This window comes from Eubalaena glacialis, chromosome 3, assembly GCF_028564815.1.
Source record: "Eubalaena glacialis isolate mEubGla1 chromosome 3, mEubGla1.1.hap2.+ XY, whole genome shotgun sequence".
Lineage (NCBI taxonomy): Eukaryota > Metazoa > Chordata > Mammalia > Artiodactyla > Balaenidae > Eubalaena > Eubalaena glacialis.
This window is the reverse complement of record NC_083718.1, coordinates 39,300,616-39,320,201: the sequence shown is the minus strand read 5'-3', so window position 1 is coordinate 39,320,201 and position 19,586 is coordinate 39,300,616. Positions and strand designations below refer to the sequence as shown.

At 37.5% G+C, this 19,586-nt stretch overlaps 1 protein-coding gene across 1 annotated transcript in view; it reads right to left on the bottom strand.

Moving 5' to 3' along the window:
* The window catches only part of CR1 (complement C3b/C4b receptor 1 (Knops blood group)), a 177,612-nt gene that overhangs the window by 19,748 nt on the left and 138,278 nt on the right, over positions 1-19,586 (bottom strand). Inside the window, exons 45-51 of the mRNA XM_061183731.1 lie at positions 18,771-18,947; positions 18,587-18,689; positions 17,319-17,404; positions 15,356-15,583; positions 14,206-14,382; positions 2,587-2,772; positions 711-734 (exon numbers count right to left, since the gene is read on the bottom strand). Of these exons, the coding sequence (XP_061039714.1) occupies positions 711-734; positions 2,587-2,772; positions 14,206-14,382; positions 15,356-15,583; positions 17,319-17,404; positions 18,587-18,689; positions 18,771-18,947 (981 nt within the window). The remainder of the gene's footprint in view (positions 1-710; positions 735-2,586; positions 2,773-14,205; positions 14,383-15,355; positions 15,584-17,318; positions 17,405-18,586; positions 18,690-18,770; positions 18,948-19,586) is intronic.

The window sequence follows — 19,586 nt, the reverse complement described above, 5'->3', positions numbered from 1 at the left end:
CAAACTGTGTCTTAATGAGTTTTTAAAAAGTAAGTATAAATTCTGTTTTTAAAAAACACCCCCCACAGGCTTATCTTTAAGATTTCCCCTCTGTTCCTGGTTTAATCTAGCATATTAGTCTTATTACCACAGGGTTATAAATGATCAGTGAGAAAGCAGTTGTGACCTTTGTCCAACAGCAGCCTTTCAACAAGTGGGTGAGAACAAGCACTGGAGCGCCTCTGCTCAGCTCGCCATGACCCTGCACACATCTCTTGTGTGAGGCACAAGGCGCGAGTTACTCTATGCAGCAGACTCTACTGACTCTCTTAGAAATTCTACCACAAAACTATTCCTCTCACATAGGCAGATCACAGAAATAGGCTTAGAAAATTGGTCTTTGTGGCTTTCAATTTATGCAAATGGGCACGACTACCATACTGAAGACTATTCCCAGGTTATAAACTAAAGAGCAAGTTGCCTTCTCCAGACACATTAAAATAGGAAGAATGGTTCTTTTTTTATAATGGTTCAAAGATAGCATAGAAACTTTGATAAAGGACACTCACTCTATATGCATATACTACACTATGGCCTGAATTCATTATTCTTTTCTTTCTAATTAAAATTGCAGTCTAGGATATTTTGATCTCTCTTTTTACATTTCATTTATTATCAGTGGATACCTACTGTTATGGATGTTTCCTCAGCAAACCCTTCATAAAACTTACCAACTATGAGATCATCACTCATGCCTAAAAGGAAGCAAAAGCCACAAAAAACATCAGTCTGGCACACAACATGATCAAACAGGAGCTCTCAGCCAGTTATAATTCATCCTGATTTTTTTCTGTACAGATTCTTAATTTTTTTCTAATATAAAAAGCCATTGATTCTACTCACACAATCTCATATTATTTTGTGTACTCAGCAAAGTCTGTTTTTTTCTTTAAAAATTACTATTTTGTCATAAAAGTAGTATAACTAGAGCAGAAAGTTTATAAAACAGAACAAAAGAAAAATATCATCCATAATCCTACTATCCTGAAATAGTTTAGTACATTCCCTTCTAGTACATTTTCTCATGCATCTAAGTTTTTACATAGTTATAGAATATCTATTTAATCTTTGAACAGTTGAATTAAGTGCTCAACATATGGTAACTTTTACAACCTTTATTATTACCACAACCACCACTACTGCTACGTGTATAACACTATTAACCCTTCATTATATTTTTAACATATTTCTCATCTGTCTACTGCTTTCTTATTTACTTTTCAAAGTTCATAAGTTCTAAGTCAAATTTGTTGCCCTTTTATAATTTTCTCTATCATAACAAAAAGTTCCAAAAGTTGTTTTTCTTTTTCTAGCTGTTTTATCTTCTTTTTTTTCCTTTTCTACTTTAGTTTTCCTATGTTGACTTTTAAAACTTTTAATTATTTATTACATCTGGTATTTATTGTAAGATAAAAAGAAAGGTTCCAAATTTTTTCAGTGCTATGTATACTATTTGATCATCTTTTTCTTCCCCTTGGATTGATGATGTCTCCGTTATTAGATTGTTTTCTGTAAGATACTTTCATTTCTATTTATACTGAGCTCTATTTTATTAATATCTACTTTATTCCATTTTTAATGAAGATAAGTCTATTTTCGGTGATATAAAATGATTTATGTATTGTGACTTTCTATTTTAATATCTGGCAGGTCAGTCCCCTCAAATTATGTGAATTTTCTGTCTCTCACAGCCACATGGTTAGAATACTCAAAAGGCATTCAGATAGGCAGTGATCTTTTTGCCAAAGAAATGAATATAATTTGATATTAAGGGAGTGTCAAGTTTATAATTCAGAAATATTATTTGTGAGTGAGCTTTGTTAATGCATTTAAGGCATTAACTGTAGAAAAATTGTATCTTGAACAATCTTGGTATTCAACCACATATTTTAAGTAAGAGTGATAAGAATGGGGGAGAAGAGAAGGCTAAGACTAATTTAGATTAAGGAAGGTTATTCATTATTCATTTTGCCCATCTGTTACTTGACGTGTACAAGTTTAAGGTTTAGGATTTTCTATTTTACATCACCCTCTAGTTGCCAGCAGAAGGCTACCCTTCTACAGATCTCAATGACACATGATTCCTAAATCACTGTATCCAATGTACCAGGTTAAAATCCTGTAGTCTACACCAGTGCGGGAGACCGACCAGCTAGTCTCTGCAAGTTGGAAGGTGATCCTCGACTCATGCTGAAAACATTCTTGAAGGCCTGCTCTACCACTAATCTGCTACTGAATTTTAAGACCCATAGGATGTAATCAAATTATTACTGTGCAATGTATGCAGCAATAGAGTGATAATGGGCAAAAAAGGTTCAGAGGAGGCCGTGAGGAGAGATGGATGGGTTAAGAAGTGTGAGGAGAAAGGCTTGCCTTATTCTCATTGCTAAGGGCTTTTGGGGAAGAATTAGGGACTCTTACTGCACTCCTTAGCTCTTAGCTAATGCACACCATATGGCACACCACCACATTCAGTGTCAGTATAGATGAATGAATGAACAGTAACCATGGCTGGGAAGGACCTACATTCCTTGCACTTGCACTTACGAGAGGTACATATGGCCAGAGGAGGGTCCCACAGGTCATCTTCCTGGCACTGACTCCAGGGACTGCCTTCCAGAGTATACCCATCTTCACACTCCAAAGTTACATTATCTCCAGAGTGATATACTTTTCTCATTTTCAATTCCTTCTGGATTCCATTCATAATCTGTGGGAGGCTACAATTTACTTCTGAAATTAGAAAAATAAAAAAAGAAATTGATATTTTATTGTTAATTGTTAGTTGAAACTTTGCTTTTAGCAAAGATGAGTCATGTCTTCCATCAAAAATTGATACCTCTCCTACAACATCTTATTATTTAAAATTCTCTGACTTCCCTTTTTATGTAAAGCAAGGGAATATAAATGTATTGCTTATAATTATTTTAAATTATCATACTTTAAATTATTGTTAACTCTTCAACAGGAAAGTTGTGGAAAGGTTAGGAATTAGGATAACCATGTTCCAGCCTTGAAACCACTTGGGCCACACCATAAGAAAACAGGAATATCATTTTAACTTTCTTTAGGTATACAACTAATACGGGTATTTTGTCTCTTGAATAAATGCATATTTCTGGCTCATTTCTATACATAGAACAAAGAAATTAATAAATTATGATTCTGAATTTAAGGTATTAATTTTCTACTTAATTTTATCTCATTTACCTTGTAAAAATTAATAAATAGAAACCTTAAATTAAATAATTAAATAGAGTCTGGAGACCAGAAGGGGGAGCTTTCACACCCTGTGATGACAGCAGAGCTCAACAGCAAGAAGAAAGACTCCTCTTCTTTCCTGGCAGCAAATCAGCAAGGAAAAGCCATGGACTCTTTGTTTGCTAGAGCCCTTACAACTTCCTTTTCCCTTCTGTTAAAAGAGTTCTCCTTCCTTTGCTATGCGGGGACTTGCATGTGGCTCACCATGGCTGCAGACCTCAAACCGCAATTCTCTGCTGATCCCAAGCAAGACCATTTCTGCTGGAGAAATAACTGACAGTCTATTTGTTTTAGGCCAAAAAGCCCATCCTTTGTTTTGCTTTCCTTCTCTGCCTTGCCACTGATACCTTCCAAGCAAAGCCTGCTTTTCAGTTGTAATGGTCTCAAAATTAGCCTAAGTTCTCTTTTTAAAATAAGAACCAACAGGGTAAAGTGGCATTTCTCAAAATATGGTCTGTGGTCCTGCTACATCAAAATATTGTGATGGGTTTGTTAAAAACAGACCTCTGGACTCTGCCTCAACATGTGAGAAAGAGAGTTCTTGGGAATGGAATTTTTTTTTTTTAATTTTTGGCTGTGTTGGGTCTTCGTTTCTGTGCGAGGGCTTTCTCTAGTTGCGGCAAGCGGGGGCCACTCTTCATCGCGGTGTGCGGGCCTTTCACTATCGCGGTCTCTCTTGTTGCGGGGCACAGGCTCCAGGCGCGCAGGCTCAGTAGTTGTGGCTCACGGGCTTAGTTGCTCCGCGGCATGTGGGATCTTCCCAGACCAGGGCTCGAACCCGTGTCCCCTGCATTGGCAGGCAGATTCTCAACCACTGCGCCACCAGGGAAGCCCTTGGGAATGGAATTTAAGAATCTGTCTTTTTAGGGAAAGGTGTCCAAGATGGTAGCATAGGAAGACCCTGAACTCACCTTCTCCTATGGACACACCAAAACTACAAGTACTTACAGAGCAACTAACTATGAAAATGACCTGAATACTAGCAGAAAAACAAATTTCCATAACTAAAGAGATAAAGAAGGAACCATAATGAGATGAGTAGGAGAGGCAGAGATATGGTATAGTGAAGACCCACAGCCTTAGTTGGTGACCCACAAATGGGAAGAATATCACAATCATAAAGGTCCTCCCCGAGGAGTGAGGAGTCTGAGCCCTTCACTGGGCTCCCCAGCCAGGGGTCCTGCTCCAGGGAGATGAGCCCCCACAACACCTAGCTTTGAAACCCAGTGGGGCTTATGTTCGGGAGTGCCAGAGGGTTATAGGAAACAAAAATGTCACTCTTACAGGGCACGTGCAAAGTCTCATATGCTCCGAGTCCCAGCACAGAGGCAGTAGTTTGAAAAGAGCTTCAGTCCGACCTACTTGCTGATCTTGAAGAGCCTCCCAGAGAGGCAGCAGGCAACTGGGATTCCCCTTAGACACTGTTAGCAGCCATTCTGGGGAGCTCATTCTACCGAGATAACACCAGTGCTAGCAAATGCCATTTGGAAATCCTCCCTCTAGCCTATTAGTGCTGGAGGCTTACCACCACCAGTGGGCCTGTACCAGCCCAACCCAACCCAGACATGTACACAGCCATGTGGGGACCTGGCCCCACCCACCAGCAGGACAGCACCTGCCCTGAGTCCCTCTGGGCCATGCAGACAGCCACATAGGGACCTGGCCCTGACCTCCGGTGGGCTTGCATGAGCCCTGAGCCCCCAGGGTCATGTAGACAGCCCCATGGGGACCCAGCCACTCATACCAGTGGGCCAGCACCAATGCTGAGCCCACCACCACCACCAGACTATGCAGACAGCCGCACAGGGACACAGTCCTACCCTTCAGTGGGCCAGCATCAGCCCCACATCCCCCTGGGTGTGCAGCAACCATGAAGGAAGCTTACCCAGCCCTCCAGTGGGCCCACAGCTACTGTACAAAGCATGGCCTAGCAGCCAACTTGGCTAGCTGTCAGCCTCACATACCAGTATGCCCACAGTAGTTGGTACCACCACAAAAGAAGGGCACAAGCATCGCACATAGGGGGCACCCATAGAACATATAGCTTTCATGACCAGAGGGGAGCATGCTGCTGGAACCACAGGATGTTTCCTACCGTGGGCACTTCTTCAAGATCAGGAAACATAATGGCCCAACTTAACACACAGATATAAACACTGAATATTGGGCAAAATGAGGAAACAGACGTGTATGTTCCAAATGATTGAACAAGACAAAATTTCCGAAAAAGAAATAACTGAAGTGGAGATAAGAAATCTACATGATAAAGAGTTCAAGGTAATGGTCATAAAGATACTCACTGAACTCAGGGGAAGAATGGATGAGCACAGTGAGAAGTTTAACAAAGGAATAGAAAATATAAAGAAGAACCAAACAAAGCTAAAGAATACAATAACTGAAATAAAAAATACACTAGAAGGAATCAACAGTAGATTAGATGGTGCAGAGGAATAGATCAGTGATCTGAAAGAAAAAGTTATGGAAATCTCTTAAGCTGAACAGAAAAGAGAAAAAAGTTTTTTTAAATGGGGATAGTTTAAGAAACCTCTGGAACAATATCAAGCATACTAACATTCACATGATGGGGGTCCCAGAAGGAGAAGACAGAGACCAAGGGGCAGAGAACTTATTTGAAGAAATAATAGTGGAAAACTTCCTTAACCTGGGGAAGGAAACAGACACCCAAGTAAGGAAGTACAGAGAATCACAAACAAGATGTACCCAAAGAGATTTACACCAAAACACATACTATTAAAATGGCAAAAAGTGAAAGATTAAGAGGGAATATTAAAAACAGCAAGAGAAAAGCAACTAGTTATGTACAAGGGAACCTCCATAAGAATATCAGCTGACTCTTTAACAGAAACTTTGCAGGCCAGAAGGGAGTGGCACAATATAATCAAATGATAAAAGGGGAAAATCTACAAACAAAAATACTCTACCTGGCAAAGTTATCACTCATATTTGAAGGAGAGTTTTACAGACAAATAAAAACTGAAAGAGTTCAGCACCACTAAACTGGTTTTACAAGAAACGTTAAAGGAACTTCTTTAAGTGGAAAAGAAAAGGCCACAATTAGAAATGTGAAAATTATGAAAGAAAATATCTCACTGGTAAAGGCAAAATAGTAGATCAACTATTTATAAAGCTAGCAGGAAGGTTAAAAGACAAAAGTAGGGAAATCATCTATATACAAAATAAGTAGCTAAGGGACACACAAAACAAAAAGATGTAAAATATGACATCAAAAATATTCAACATTGTTGGGGGGGAGTAAAAATGCAGGGTTGTTAGAATACATTCGAACTTAAGAGATCATCAATTAATCATATATACATCTATATGTAATCATAGATGAGAGATAGATAGATAGATGATAGATAGATAGATAGATAGCTATTATAGATGAACCTCATGGTGGCCACAAACCAAAACCTATAATAGATACACACAAAAAAAGAGAGAAAGGAATCCAAACATAATGCTAAAGAAAGTCATCAAATTGCAAAAGAGGAGAGGAAAAGAAGAAAGAAGAACTACACAACAAAACAATCCCCCAAAATTAACAAAATGTCAATAAGTCCATATCTATGAATAATTACTTTAAATGTAAATGGACTAAATGCTCCAATCAAAAGACAAAGAAAGGGTGAAAAATACAAAGAACTCATACAACTCAACATCAAAAAAACAAACAATCAGATTAAAAAATGGGCAGAGGATCTGAATAGACATTTTTCCAAAGAATACATACAGATGGCCAGCAGGCATGTGAGAAGATGCTCAGCATCATTAATCATCAGAGAAACGCAAATCAAAGCCACAGTGAGATATCTCCTAGCACCTGTCAGCATGGCTAATATCAAAAGAAACAAATAACAAGTGTTAGCAAGGATGTGGAGAAAAGGGAACTCTCATGCACTGTTGTTGGGAATGTAAATTGTACCCACTGTGGAAAACAGTATGAAGATTTCTCAAAAAATTAAAACTAGGGACTTCCCTGGTGGTGCAGTGATTAAGAATCTGCTTGCCAATGCAGGGTACGTGGGTTTGAGCCCTGGTGTGGGAAGATCCCACATGCTGCAGAGCAACTAAGCCCGTGTGCCACAACAACTGAGCCTGCACTCTAGAGCCCACGAGTCACAACTACTGAGCCTGCATGCCACAATTACTGAAGCCCGCAGGCCTAGAGCCCGTGCTCCGCAACAAGAGAAGCCACTGCAATGAGAAGCACGTGCACCACAACAAAGAGTAGCCCGTGGTCTCCACAACTAGAGAAAGCCTGCACGCAGCAACGAAGACCCAATGAAACCAAAAATAAATAAATTAATTAATTTAAAAAAATTAAAACTAGAACTACTGCATGACAGCAATTCCACTCCTGTGCATTCATCTGAAGAAAATGAAAACACTAATTAGAAAAGATATATGCACTCCTATGTTCATTGCAGCATTATTCACAAAAGCCAAGATATGGAAGCAACCTAAATACCCATCAATAAATGAATGGAAAAAGAAGATGTGGTATACATACACAATGGAATATTACTGAGGCATAAAAAGAATGATATCTTACCATTTACAACAACATGGATGGACCTCGAGGTACTATGCTAAATGACATGTCAGACAGAGAAAGGCAAGTACTACATGATTTCACTTATTGTGGAATCTAAAAAAAAAACAACAAATGAACAAACATAAGAAAACAGAGTTATAGATACTGAGAACAAACAGGTGGTTGCCAGAGGGGAGGGAAATGGGGTGAGGAAAGAAATAGGTGAGGGAGATTAAGAGGTACAAACTTTCAGTTGCAAAATACATGGAAAAAAAAAGACACAGAGTGGCTGTAGATAGATAGATTAGATAGATAGACAGAAGGATAGATAGATAGATAGATAGATAGATAGATAGATAGATAGATAGATATAGATATATAGATAGATGCTGCCTATAGGAGACTAACTTCAGATGTAAGGACACACACAGACCAAAAGTGAGGGGATGGAAAAAGATACTCCATGTTAATGGAAATGAAAAGAAAGCTGGGTGGCAATACTTATATCAGACAATATAGACTTTCAAACAAAGACTGTAACAAGAGACAAATAAGGACATTACACAATGGTAAAGGCATCAATCCAACAAGAAGATATAACAATTGTGTATATATATATACACACACATACTACAAAGAGGAGCACCTAAATATATAAAGCAAATATTAACATATATAAAAAGAGAAATTGACAATAATACAATAATGGGGGGGACTTTAGCATCCTACTTATATCAATGGACAGATTATTCAGACAAAAAATCAATAATGAAACACTGGCCTTAAATTACACATTAGGTCAGATGCAATTAATAGATATATACAGAGCATTTAATCCAAAAGTGGCAGAATACACATTCTTTTCAGTCACACGTGGAACATTTTCCAGGATACATCACACATTGTAGGTCACAAAAAAGTCTCAATAAATTTAAGAAGACTGAAGTCATATCAAGCATGTTTTCAGACCACAACACTATGAGATGAGATATCAACCATATGAAAAAAAACTGCAAAAACCACAGACACGTGGAAGCTAAACAATATGCTACCAAACAATGAATGGGTCACTGAGGAAATCAAAAAATACCTGGAGACAAATGAAAATGGAAACACAATGATCCAAAATCTATGATATATATCTAGAACTATCTAAAGAACTGCAGAAGCAGTTCTAAGATGGAAATTTAAAGCAATACATGCCTACCTCAGGAAAACAGAAAAATCTCCAATAAACAAGCTAACCTTATACCTAAAGGAACTAGAAAAAGAAAAAGAAACAAAACCCAAAGTCAGTAGAAAAAAAGACATAATAAAGGTCAAAGCAGAAATAGATGAAATAGACATTTAAAAATATATAAAGGATTAGTGAAACTAAGAGTTGGTTCTTTGAAAAGATAGACAAAATTGATAAGCCTTTTGCCAGACCCATCCAGGAAAAAAAAAAAAAAAGGGCCCAAATAACTATAATCAGAAATGAAAGAGGAGTAGTTAAAACCAACAACATAGAAATACAAAGAATCGTAAGAGATCACAGCAACAAATAGACACCAATAAAACGGACAACCTAGAAGAAATAAAGTTCTAGAAATGTACAATCTCCCAAGATTGAATCAGGAAGAAATAGAAACTAGGCACACAATGATTACTAGTAATGAAATTGAATCAGTAGTCAAAATATTCCCAACAAACAAAAGTCCAGGATCAGACTGCTTCACAGGAGAGTGCTACAAAACATTTAAAGACTTAACACCTATCCTTCTCAAACTATTCCAAAAAATAGAAGAGGAAGGAATACTTTTAAATGCATTTTACAAGGTCAGCATCACCCTGATACCAAAACCACGCAAAGATACCACAAGGAAATTAAAAGACAATATGTCCAACACACATAGACGCAAAAATCCACAACAAAATATTAGCAGACTGCATTCAACAATGCAATAAAAGGATAATTTACCATTATCAAATGGGATTTATCCCAGGGATGCAAGGATGGTTCAATCTGAAAATCAATCAAAGTGGCACACCATGTTAACAAATTAAAGAGTAAATATCATATGATCATCCAATAGATGAAGAAGAGACTTTTGACAAAATCTGACATACATTTATGAAAAAAACGCTGAACGAAGTGGGTATAGAGGGAATATACTGCAACATAACAAAGACCATATATGACAAGCTCACAGCTCACATCATACTCAATGGTGAAAAGTTGAAAGCATTTCCTCCAAGATCAGGAAGAAGACAAGGGTGCTCACTCTCATCACTTTTATTCAACATAGGTTTGAAAGTCCTAGCCTCAGTAATCAGACAAAAAAATAAATAAAAGGAATCCAAATCAGAAAGGAAGTAGTAAAACTGTCACTGTTTGCACATGACATGATGCTATATGTAGAAAAATTTAAAGATGCCACCAGAAAACTATTAGGACTAATGAAAGAATTCAGTAAAGTTGCAGGATACAAAATTAATACACAGAAATCTCTTGCAATTTTATATACTAATATGAACTATCAGAAGGAGAAATTGTAAAAGCAATCCCATTTTCAATTGTGTCAAAAAGAATAAAATAAAAAGGAATAAATCTAACCAAAGAGTTAAAAACTTGTACTCTGAAAACTATAAGACATTGATCAAAGAAATTGAAGACAAAACAAACAAATGGAAAGGTATACCATTCTCATGGATTGGAAGAATTAATATTGTTCAAATGACCATATTACACAAGGCAATCTACAGATTCAATGCAATCCCTATCAAAATATCAATGGCATTCTCCACAGAACTAGAACAAATAATTCTAAAATTTATATGGAAACACAAAAGACCTTGAAGAGCCAAGCAATTTTGAGAAAGAAGACAAAGCTGGAGGCATCATGCGCCCTGATTTCAAAAAATACTAAAAAGCTACAGTAATAAAAACAGTATGGTACTGGCACAAAAAGCAGACATATATATCAATGGAACATAATATAAAGCCAAGAAATAACCCACACTTATATAACCAATTAATTTATGACAAAGTAGGCAATAATGTACAACTGGGAAAAGTCAGTCTTTTCAGTAAATGGTGTTGGAAAAACTGGACAGCAGCATATAAAAAAATCAAACTGGACTACTTTCTTACCATATATAAAATAGACTCAAAATGGATTAAAGAATTAAGTGTAAGGCCTGAAACCATAAATCTCCTATAAGAATATATAGGCAGTACACTTTTTGACATCAGTCTTAGCAACATTTTTTTGGATATGTCTTCTCAGGCAAGGGAAACAAAAGCAAAAATAAACAAATGGGACTACAACAAACTGAAAAGCTTTTGCACAGCAAGGGAAACTATCAACAAAATGAAAAGGCAGCCTACTGAATTGGAGAAGATATTTGCAAATGATATATCTGATAAGGGGGTCAATATCTAAAATATACAAAGAACTCACACAAATCAACATAAAAATCCCCAAATAACCCAATTAAAAAATGGTCTGAGGACCTGACATACAGATGGCCAAAAGACAGATGAAAAGATGCTCAACATCACTAATCATCAGGGAGCTGTAAATCAAAACCATATTGAGATACCAATGCATACCTGTCAGAATGGCCATCGTCAAAAAGACAACAAGTAACAAGTGTTGGCGAGGATGTGGGGAAAAGGGAACTTGTACACAGTTGGTGGGAATGTAAGTTGGTGAAATCACTACGGAAAACAGTATGGAGGTTCCTCAAAAAATTAAAAACAGAACTGTCATGTGATCTAGAAATTTTATTTCTGGGTATTTACCCTAAGAAACCAAAAACACTAATTTGAAAAGATATATGCATACCCATGTTCATTGCAGCATTATTTACGATAGCCGAGATATGGAAGCAACCTGAGTGTCCATCAATGTATGAATTCTTCATCCAAAGAAGATGAGGTATATATATATATATATATATACACACACACACACAATGGAATATTCCTCAGCCATAAAAAAAAGAAATCTTGCCATTTGTGACAACACAGATGGATCTAGAGGGTATTATGGTAAGTGAAATAAGCCATACAGAGAAAGACAAATATCATATGATATCACTTATATGGGGTATCTAAAAAAATAGAACAAACAAACAAAACAAAATAACAGACTCATAGATACAGAGAACGAATGGGTGGTTTCTAGAGGGGTGGGTGGGAAAGGTAAAGGGAATTAAGAGATACAAATTTCCAGTTATGAAATAAATAAGCCACAGGGATATAATACACAGCATAAGGAATATGGTCAATAATATTGTAATAAATTTGTATGGGGACAGGTGATTACTAGATTTATTTTGATGGTCATTGAATAAAGTATGCAAATGTCAATGTAGTACATGTGAAAGTAACATAATATGGCACATCAATTATATTTCAATTTTCAAAAAAGACTTTGAAAGTCTTTTTAGAAAGTCTTTTTAGAAAGTTCCCTGGCTGATTTTGCTAATGATAAAGACAGAGAATGACTGCTAAAAAGCATGTTTAAAGAGGACAGTTATTAAGACAAAATGAATTTTATTTACATGAGAAGAAAGCAGCTGTCAAGAGAATGGAATATTATCCTCTTATTTTCAGGAGAAGAACTATCACAGAGTCTTAATTTTTATAATTCATCTTTGAACTATTCCCTGAATCTTCATATTTCTTTATGTAACTAAAGCAAGGAGGGGCGAGCTTTCCAGTTTCTGCAGAGCCATGGGGACTCTGATTTTGTGCAGTCCATTCTTGCAAATAAACACAGGAGCGTCTCTGTGGTGGGCCTAATTTTCTCTATCTCTTAAATCAGAGGGCTAGGAGGACAAGAAGGATTTAGGCTGGGGAGAGCCCTAAGATCCTATAACCACAGCAGCCATAGGACTAACTGCTCCTCAACATTAGAAACACATGCATGTCTGAAATCTCTCTTGCCTCATCCCTGACCTTAGTCTAGTATTTCTAAAAAGCAAGAATAGAAAAGAAACAAACAAAGCAAAATCACTTAACTTATAGTTTTGCAAAATCAAAAGAACTACATTTGAAAGGAGACAGTGTTCTGAAAGCAGAATGTACACCAGAATTTCGATTCTTGCCTTACAACTTTCTTCAGTGTCTGTAATTTACCACAATCTTTATTGCTGAAAACTATATAATTTTATTACCCAAAGTGTTTTAGAAAGTCATCATTTGAAAAAAGTTTTTAATTAATTAAAAATTCACCACTGTAATGCATTATGAAACACATTGAGAGAATACATTTTATAGCTAAAGTTGTTATGGCTTGTCTAACCAAGCTGTACTTTGTAATTTGCATCTTTCTGTTACAGATTTGGATAGGTTCTGGCAAATCTCGGGTTTTATTTATTTAAGTTTGAAGATGAATTAGTAAGTGGTGCAAACAATCTCTGCTGTATGTTTCCTGTGGTAACTTGCCTCAAATCTTAATTGGTGTTAATTTTGTGTATTGTAAATGCTTGAATTTAAAACTTAAAAATGCGTGTTTAAGGTTCTTTTTGTAATTATGAGATATAGTAAAGTGTGAATCCATTAAAAAAAGGAGACAGTGTTCAGTGCAGTGTTCAAATGCAGGGGCTGAGCAGTCCTAGCACCACCAATCCTAGCACCACCACTGCTGAGCTGCGGATCATGGACTAGTTACTGGATCTCTCTTAACCTCAATTTCCTCCGCTGTAAGATCACAGAAATAATAATCCCACCTCATCAGATTGTTTTGGAGACTAACACCAATAACTTTCGTAAAGACCTCAGTATCATGCCTAGTCACAGAATATTATTTTTATTTCCACATTTTGTAGCTTTTTAGAATATTGCCAACAAAGATTTTAAAGTCAGATGTCATTTTTATAAACAGACTTGCTCCAGGGAAGAGAGGAAATAAACACCTCACCTTTAGCCCTGGAGATTGTAATGAGGCTTCGTACCCAGTAATTCTAGGAATTAATTGCTTTTAACCATGCTTCAGGTTCAATATTCCACACAACAAAGTGTGCTTCTAAGTCTCCTATTAATCTCCTAAGGGTTTTTGTGAGGACCACCTGTGATTCTCTCAGGTCCTTTAGAGCTTAAATATTTTATTAGTTAAAAGCCCATAAAGCATTTAAAATTGGTGTTTGATGTCTATTGTACTACTGGAAATTCCAAAAGTTCTTCCTACCTATTTGGGAGAGTTGAGGGTGCTTGGACAGCCTTGCTTCCTATCTTTTCTTCTGCTTTTCTCCAACTCTATTGATACTCATTTTATGATCCCCTCAGAAGTGATCTCTCAGCCTTATTAGCCTCATGCATCAGTATTTCATAAAAATCAGGCAAGAATACCAAATACCTTTGCAATAAAGATCAAACAGGCTCCAGGTTCCCTGGTGTGTACAGAAAATGAAGGCCTTTCCCACCAACTTGTAGCCTGGGTCACAGGTGTAGTTGACTGTCATCCCAGGAAGATATGGAGAGGCATGTCCTGCAATGTGGTGGCCATTGTGGATCTTGGGTGGATGTGGACAAGCTAAGAGCAAATTCCCTCCAAAACACAAGAAAGACATTCAGTTAAACTTAGAAGTATGAACACTCCAACACAACTAATAATCTCTCTATCTACTAGAATCACAAGAAGACCCAAGGCAGGCAGGTCCCAACGCACTAAATGTTTGCTGATCAGTGGGAAAACCAAGTCTCTAAAGCCAGACTTCTCAGCCTTTAAACAGGACCATCTGTAATCTCTACCTGTAAACTGCATCAGGTGGGAATACCACTGGGATCCACAAACTACCAATTCAGTGCATTCTGTCCTCACTGGAGGACGGAGCTCGTGTGGATAATCACAGCCACAAGTGCACCTGATTGTCTGGTACTGTCGTTTAAAGCCAGACTAATATGTAAAAGGAATGAGCTACAGAGGTCAAGAGCACAACCTTACATTTCACTTCTCCAGGGTATCCTGAGTTCCCTTGGCTAAAGGTGAGATGAAGGGTCAACAAAATACAGTCACAGGCTGGAGCAGAACTCAGAAATAACAAAAGTAGGATAAATTCCTATATCAGAGTTTCCTTAATTATTTCTACAACATCATCAATTCTGAAATATATTACTAACATCAACATGTGCTTTTTGCTCTGCACACCCATCCATCTAGTATAAAGACAACTCAGTAGAGATGGCATAACAATGTTTTCTTTGGCATTTGTTTTCAGTGCTTTGAAAATATTCCCTATAAAATCTAGGCTTCACTGATTCTCTCCACTCTCTCCTCTCTTCACCATCCCACAATCATCACTCCAGAGGGAAGGGTCATCAGAACACCCCCAACTGGGACAGAGTGTGGCACATCTAAAGCCATCTGTTATTCACCTGGCAGGTAATTCTGTTCCATATTTATAACAAAGCTATATTCACAAGCAAAAAGGACTGTCACTACAGAAATATGGAGGTTTGGCTTAGACATACTGATCCTTCTAGGGCATGGGGAAATGTGCACTGACCATTAGGAACAGAAAGTTCACAGCAAGGGGCAGGGCCACTCCAAACCCCATTTCCCTGACTGTCACTGGTGCAGCGGATGGTGCTCTCCCCAGTGAGGCTGAAGGTCATCCTTCTGTCTGGGTGGGAGTCACATGTGTAACCAATTTCTTCTCCATAAGGAATGTCTCCCAGAGAAGTTCCTGTGTGTTTCCCATTAAGGATAGCTGGAGGATTTGGACAAAAGATTTCTAGAAAGAACACAAAAGTTTTAGGTTCCATTAGTTTCAATCAAAAGGATTATAAAATAATTATGCCCTGTGATTGTTGTATTAATACATTTTTTCTATGACAACGTACTTAAATTGGATGGAACTGAAATATGTAAGGCTTCCTCTGAGAAGGATCTAACTCAGGTGAGACAAATTACAGTTTGTTGTGAAAGTACAAAATGCTCTTCAGGTAGCTAAATTTTTAATCCATTTGGAGTTAATTAATTTTTTTTTTCCAGCAACCGTTTTATTGACTACTTTATGTCAGGCATCATAAGAATCCTGGGTTGACAATGGGGTACAACACAGACAAGATTTTTCCCTCAAAGATTTGAAATTCTAGGGAAATCTGGGTTAAGTTTATTAAACATGGACTATCATTTTCAGCAGATGTAAATTTTTCTTGATGACTCAAGACAATTATCATCAGTACCAATACCAAATATACAATAGTGTCATCAGAATACATTGATTCCCATAGGGCTCTTTATAGCCAGATTAAAGGGCCTCAGGGAGCCTGTTTTTCTTCTTCCTTTTTTGTTTTTTCTTTCTTTGAAGCTATCAGCTGTCATTTCTTTCTGTCAAACAGTGTATCTGTTTCTAGCAGTTCCCTCCCTGAAACTAATTTGATGCTCTTAATCTGGTACCAATTTAGGAAGAGATATCAGATCTTGTCAGAAACGTGTATAAAGTGAGGGTACACTAACGATTGACTTCTCATATCTGGATTTTAACTAGGTGCTTGTTTTTCCAGTTTACTTATATATTTATTTTCAGCTTTATGTGTCACAGGAAGGTTGAGCTTGCTTGATATCTGCGTTTAATACATATTGAATGTTCTTGTAAAGCTCCACCATAATCCCATAAAATGTTCAAACAGACTTCTAGCAAAGCGTTTTAACAAAATCCAAAATAAAATGAACAATCTAATCATCAGGAAAAGGCATTTTAAAAAGTCTTAGTAAACAGAGTAGGACAAATCAGTATTGTTTTTGTACATAGAACACTTTTATATATTTATCAATTTCTGAATCTTTATTTGAGTGTTATTGAAATTTAGGGCACCTCACCTAATCATTTCAAATATTGACTCACCTTCCTGCACCACACTAATTTATCCTAAAAATGTTTTCTTTTCTCTGTAACACTTACCACTTTTTGACATACTATTTTATATATTCTATTTTTAAATTTGTTTACTGGTTTATTTTCATTGTCTGCCTCCTTGAACAGAAAATGAACCTCGTGAGAGCAGGGATAACACTATTCAGCACTCTCTCTAGATTCAAAGTCCTGGCACATGGGAAGCCTTCCTCAATAAATACCATGAACAAAATAAGAGGCTGAATAAATAGTTCAGATATGTGAGAAGATAAAAGGACATAAAAATTTAAGAGAAATTACTCCTTGGTGATAAAACTGAAAAAGTAAATGAATAAAGAAATTTTGGTGTACTGTTATATCATCTACTTTCTCCCCACATATTCCCCACAAAATTCAACACTGACATTAAACGAGTGACTTACAGATTAGTAATATGAACACATGATGTATAATACCTGCCAGACCTTTTTTGAAATTCTTCCAACAAAGAAGTATTTTACCAGTAATTTGTTAAATAAAGATCCAGACAACAGGTGATTCCATGAGGTGAAACATACTAGAAAAACATGAGGGGAGATATCCAGACTGCAGAGTTATTCTTTCTACTCACGTTCACACACAGGAACACTGCTGTTCCAAAGGCTTTTCATTCCAACCAAGACACAATGACAAGCAGAGCTGCCTTTTAATCGGAACCTAAGGAAAAAAAAAAGGTAGCAAGTAGGGGAGAAATTCCCATTTCTCCATCTCTTCATTGATAGATGGTCAGCTTTCTCACTTCAGCCTAAATACCATTAAGTCTCAGTTCTTTAGGAACCTGAATTCAGTAGTTGCCAGAAATTCAGAAGCCAAAGTATTCTAAAGTATTACGGGGTCCTGTGACAGACAAAGCAATCAGAACTTGTACACTTAATAGTCAAACAAACAACATAGCCCAGTGTCACCTCAAAAGTCCCTGAACAAAGAGGTGACTCTCCCCTGTGCCCTAGACCCACACCCATCTCTCACTGACAGTCCTCTGACATTCCTCTTATCCTCATTAGTGGGTCATGAGAAAGAACAGCTCCTGATCTGGGGAAGCAAAGTAGGGAACATCTGAAAAGAGAACCGACACTTCTTCTTGCCACTACAGCTGTAATGGCCAGAAGGAGGCTAACAGAGGTCTCTGCCACTGAAATGCCCAGATTATTATTAGATCCTAGGGTCCTTATGAAACCTGCTCATCATTATTGGGTGGCAGACTTTGTAAAAGTCAAAGATTCCTGGAAATTATTAAAAATAACTACTATATTGCCCAGTCTTGTTACCTCCCACAGACAGTGCATTCTACTGAGAGTCCTAGATCCACATGAATAACTAATAATATTACCTGAAACAATAACATTGGCCATTATGATTCCAATGTCAAAGACTTTACTGATGCAAACAGATGTGATTGGATTAAAAATACTTGCCCATATACTATTACAAAGTCCACTATTGATTAGTTTTTAGTTTCCTAAAACAACCTTTGCCTGATTATCACATTGCAAACAATTTTTGTCTTATATATTAAACTTTTTGTTAGTAAATTTCCCACAGAACTATAATTTTCTGCCTCCAAACAACTATTTCCCCATTTACTTGAAGCTCCAACCATGAATTCAAGATTAGTGTCTGTATTTATGTTTGTATTCAACATTGAATTGCATGTGCCAATTTCTTTATCTCCTGATAGTGGTGCCCCTGGGTCCTGACACATTTCAAAACTGCTCAGAAGTCAGTCTCCCCAGGTACTTCTATTCCACAGGTCAGCCTCACTTTTTGGATTAACTCCTGAACCCAAGAGAGTCACTACCCAGCACTGTGTTCCTGTTCTCTATTCCAGGTCACACTTACCCCTCATTACAGATGAAGGATACTTTTGCTCCAAGCTGGAAATTAAGTGGAAAGAGCACACGTCCATTAGGAAGTTGGTCCAGGAAGTCAGCACATGATTTCACTAGGAATAAAAACACAGGAGTGAGATGTCCATGTGAGGGACAAAGAGATTGATCCGCAAACCAGATGAAAGTATAAGCACCTGCACATCTGGGAGTTTCTGGGCTCCAGTCTCCCTGGGATGTACAGCGCAGAGAAGCAGCCCCTTTGAGATCATAGCCAGGCTCACAGCTGTAGAACACTTCCTGGTCAGAGGAAAAGTCATCCTTGTGGCTTGGGATGTGCTTACCATGCAGGATTTCTGGAGGTGGTTGACATACTGAGGAAAGAACAGCAAGATACCTGTCAATTATGGAGAAACATCTTTTACTATATCTTGTGCCTACCAGGAAGTTTAAAAATCTTATTTATACAGTGTGGATTTTAAAAGAAAAGATTTGCTAATTCAGTACCCACAGTTTACTGCTGAGCAAACTAAGGCCACAGGGCAGAGCTATGAGTAGAATGAATCTTTCTCCAACACCTTCTCTGTTTTTTCTACTAAAACATTCCTAAGACTACAAGCAGAATGTTCCTTTGCTTTCCAGGACTGTCCATCCAGTACAGAGCTGTGAGTGCTGGTGGATAGTTCCACTCTTACACTTCCTAGAAAGCTATCCTTTCTGGCTTCAACAAGGAATACCTTTGCCCAAGGGTCATCCAACAGACCCCACACCTAGCTTACAGTACAGTTAGTCACCCATCCCCCTTCATCTTTTTTCCCAGATCCTCCTTGAGAACTGTAAGCTTCTGCTTGGTCCCTATGTGCCAGTCTGGAATCTTCCCATTCCACTGCTAAGCCAGGCATTTCAGCAAAAAAAGACAAGAGAAGCCACCAAGAACAAAATCCCCTTAAAAGAAAAAAGCTATAGACTTTTAAAAGAGAGAACATATTGTTTAGAGCATATTTTGACTCAAA